Below are 2,882 nucleotides of genomic sequence, written 5' to 3' on the forward strand. Positions count from 1 at the left end.
AGGACGAAGAACGAGGACAGAGAGGATTGAGTGTACAAGGACGAGAAAGGATGGAAAAATTGGGAAAGAGGAAGCAGCAGCAGCAGCAGCAGCAGCAGCAGGACCTTCTCATCCAGCCAGGCTGTTCGCACGGCGAGGGCCTTGGGGTCACTCTCGTCCTCATCGTCACTGTCCGGGGACACGATCCCCCGCAGGCTCGGAGCCCCATCCTCCTCCACCTCCGTCACCCCATCCTCCGACTCGATCGACTCGATCATCTTGGGGAGCAGCGACGGGAGCAGCGGCAGCATCTCCTCCTGCAGCACCCCAGCAAGGTTCGCAAACGCCCCGTAGGTGTACTCTCTCAGCTCGTTCGAGTCCAGCTGCAGCCCAGCCATCGCCAGCTGGACGAACATGACGCTGTCCCCCGCAAACTTCTCCTTGCCCACCGTCACCGCCATCACGGCCCCGCACTCGGTCGCGCGCGCTCGTAGGGACAGCGCATCATCCTCCGTCAGGTGCATCAGCTGCAGGACCTGCTGCATGACGGGCGGGTAGTAGGGCACGAACTTCTCCCCGGACGAGCCGGCAGCGCTGGCGATGGCGGAGATGGCAAGCTCGCGGATCTCGAGCGAGTCCCCGTGCAGCAGTTCGAGCATCTTTCTCATCAGCTCCTCGAGGTACGGCTCCAGCTCCTCCCCGAGGTTCTCGCAGAAGGCGTCGAGGGCGAACATAGCTCCCCTCCTCACGTTGGGCGCCGCCTCCTCCTGCAGCGTTCGGAAGATGCCTGGCAGAACTTGTTCGTAGTGCTCCATGATCTCAGGCTGACAGAACTCAGCGCACTGCACCAGCGCCCAGCACGCGTGCTCCTTCACTACCTTCTCCTGATCCCCTAGCCCCTGCAGCAGCCACGGCAGGATGGTATCCAGCTGCTCCACGTAGCTCTCCGAACAGCCCTCTGCGCAGACTCCGAGGATGTAGAGTGCTCCTCTCCTCTTGAACTTGTCCGGGCTCGACACGTTGGCCATCACATGCGACATGACCTGGGGAACGATGACGCGGGAGGACAGCTGCTGCGACAGGACGTCTAGCGCTACCGTCCCGAACTTGAAGACTGGCTCCTCGTCCGCGTCCTCATCCTCCTCCTCCCCTCCCTCGCTCGCCAGCGTGAAGGTCGCCTGCAAGATCATCGGGATCATATGCTTCTTCTTCAGCAGCTTCGCCTTCTGACCGCACAGCTCCGTCACAAACATCATCGCTTTTTCCCGCACCGCCACCTCCACCCGATCCTTCGCACAGGACACATCCAGCATGAACTTCACCAGCGTTGCCAGGTGACCCTCCAACAGCTCAAAGTTGCTGTCGATCGTCTCTGTGAGCATCTCGACTGCCTGCAGCGCCGTCTCCTCCTCCCCGACCTCGATGCAGTGCTGAGTGACCTGAAGCACCGACGGCACCATCTCTGCTCCCATCGCCTTCTCTTGCCCGCTCTCCAACCACTGAATGAGGTTCCCTGCCGCTGCCAGTGCCGCCATCCTCACGGGAGCCGCAGCATCGCTCATGCCTCTGAGGAAGATGCGGACGAGCTGCTGGAAGTGCGGGCGCAGCTGGCTGCCGATGCTGTCGGTCAGGGAGGAGAACACCATGAGCGCGACCTCCCTGTGCTCGCTCTTATCGCTCTCGCTCGCTTCCAGGAGGAACTGCAGCAGCCCCGTCCACTGCCCTGCAGGGACTGCAAGCTTGGCTATGGAGGACACGAGCTCGGCGATGCTTCGCCTCACAAGGTGCTCAGGCTCGTGTGCGAGCATGTGCTCCAGCATGCTCCTGACCCTACCGCGATCCTCGTCTCCCATCATGTCCCAATGGCGGATGCACTTGCGGCGGGCAAGCACTGCAGCAAGCTGACGAATCTGAGGGGAAGGAGAAGACATGGCGCGATCAATGAGGAGGATCGTGTAGGACGGAGAGGAAGAAACAGCTTTGAGACGCTGTTCTGCTGCCTTGATCCCATCGTTCTGAGGGAGGAGGAGAGCTCCTAGCAGGGCCTCTGCCTCTGCTGCCTCCATCGTGAGGAAAGTGAGGGGATACTGTGAAAGGAAAGAAAGATCAGCAACGAGGACGAGAGGATGGAGAAAGTGCCTGAAGAGGAGGGAGGAGGGAGAAGAAACAAAGGAGAGGGTTCTCGATTATGCGGAAGTGGAGCAGCAGCAGCAGCAGCAGCAGCAGCAGCAGCTGTAAGAGCTGCAGGAGAAGGAGGAGGAGGAGGACTTTCTGAGGACTCTAGCAAGGAGCACGTGCGATTGGACCCTCATCCCCCACATGTCCCCCCTCATCCCCCCCACTGTCCATGAGCCGTGCCACTGAGCTGGCCACTGAGTCTCAGTGACAGCAGACCGGGCCGCGGGTTCAGTCACTGAGAATTTCTGCGGGAGGCCCGGCCCCGGGCTGTTGAGCTTCACGTGTTCGAGCCAAGAACGAAATTTATCAACAACAAGAAGTGAAGTGTTGCTATGCCACGACAAGTGAGTCGAGCCATGTTGAGAAGAGATCAGACGAGAAGGGAGGGAAGGGAGGAGATGAGAAGCGAGGAGTGAGGAGAGGGAGAGGGGAGAAAAGAAGCTGAGCTAGTAGCGGAGGGTATCGAAGTTTCTACTTCTTGTCCTTGTTAGAATCCACTGGGTAGACCTTGTCCCACATGTCGGAGCCATCGACCTGAGCGACGTGAGAGGAGAGGAGAGGAGAGGAGAGGTGAGGTGAGGAGAGGAGAGGAGAGGAGAGGCGAGGCGAGGCGAGGAGAGGAGAGGAGAGGAGAGGAGAGGAGAGGAGAGGAGAGGAGAGGAGAGGAGAGGAGAGGAGAGGAGAGGAGAGGAGAGGAGAGGAGAGGAGAGGAGGGAGGGAGGGAG

At 60.3% G+C, this 2,882-nt stretch overlaps 1 protein-coding gene across 1 annotated transcript in view; it reads right to left on the bottom strand.

The window, feature by feature from the left end:
• GUITHDRAFT_104162 (hypothetical protein) overlaps positions 1-2,882 on the bottom strand; it is a gene marked incomplete at both ends in the record, with an annotated part of 5,416 nt that overhangs the window by 207 nt on the left and 2,327 nt on the right. Inside the window, 2 exons of the mRNA XM_005837275.1 lie at positions 105-2,118; positions 2,633-2,691. Of these exons, the coding sequence (XP_005837332.1) occupies positions 105-2,118; positions 2,633-2,691 (2,073 nt within the window). The remainder of the gene's footprint in view (positions 1-104; positions 2,119-2,632; positions 2,692-2,882) is intronic.

The sequence above is a fragment of the Guillardia theta genome (assembly GCF_000315625.1).
Source record: "Guillardia theta CCMP2712 unplaced genomic scaffold GUITHscaffold_15, whole genome shotgun sequence".
Classification (NCBI taxonomy): domain Eukaryota; class Cryptophyceae; order Pyrenomonadales; family Geminigeraceae; genus Guillardia; species Guillardia theta.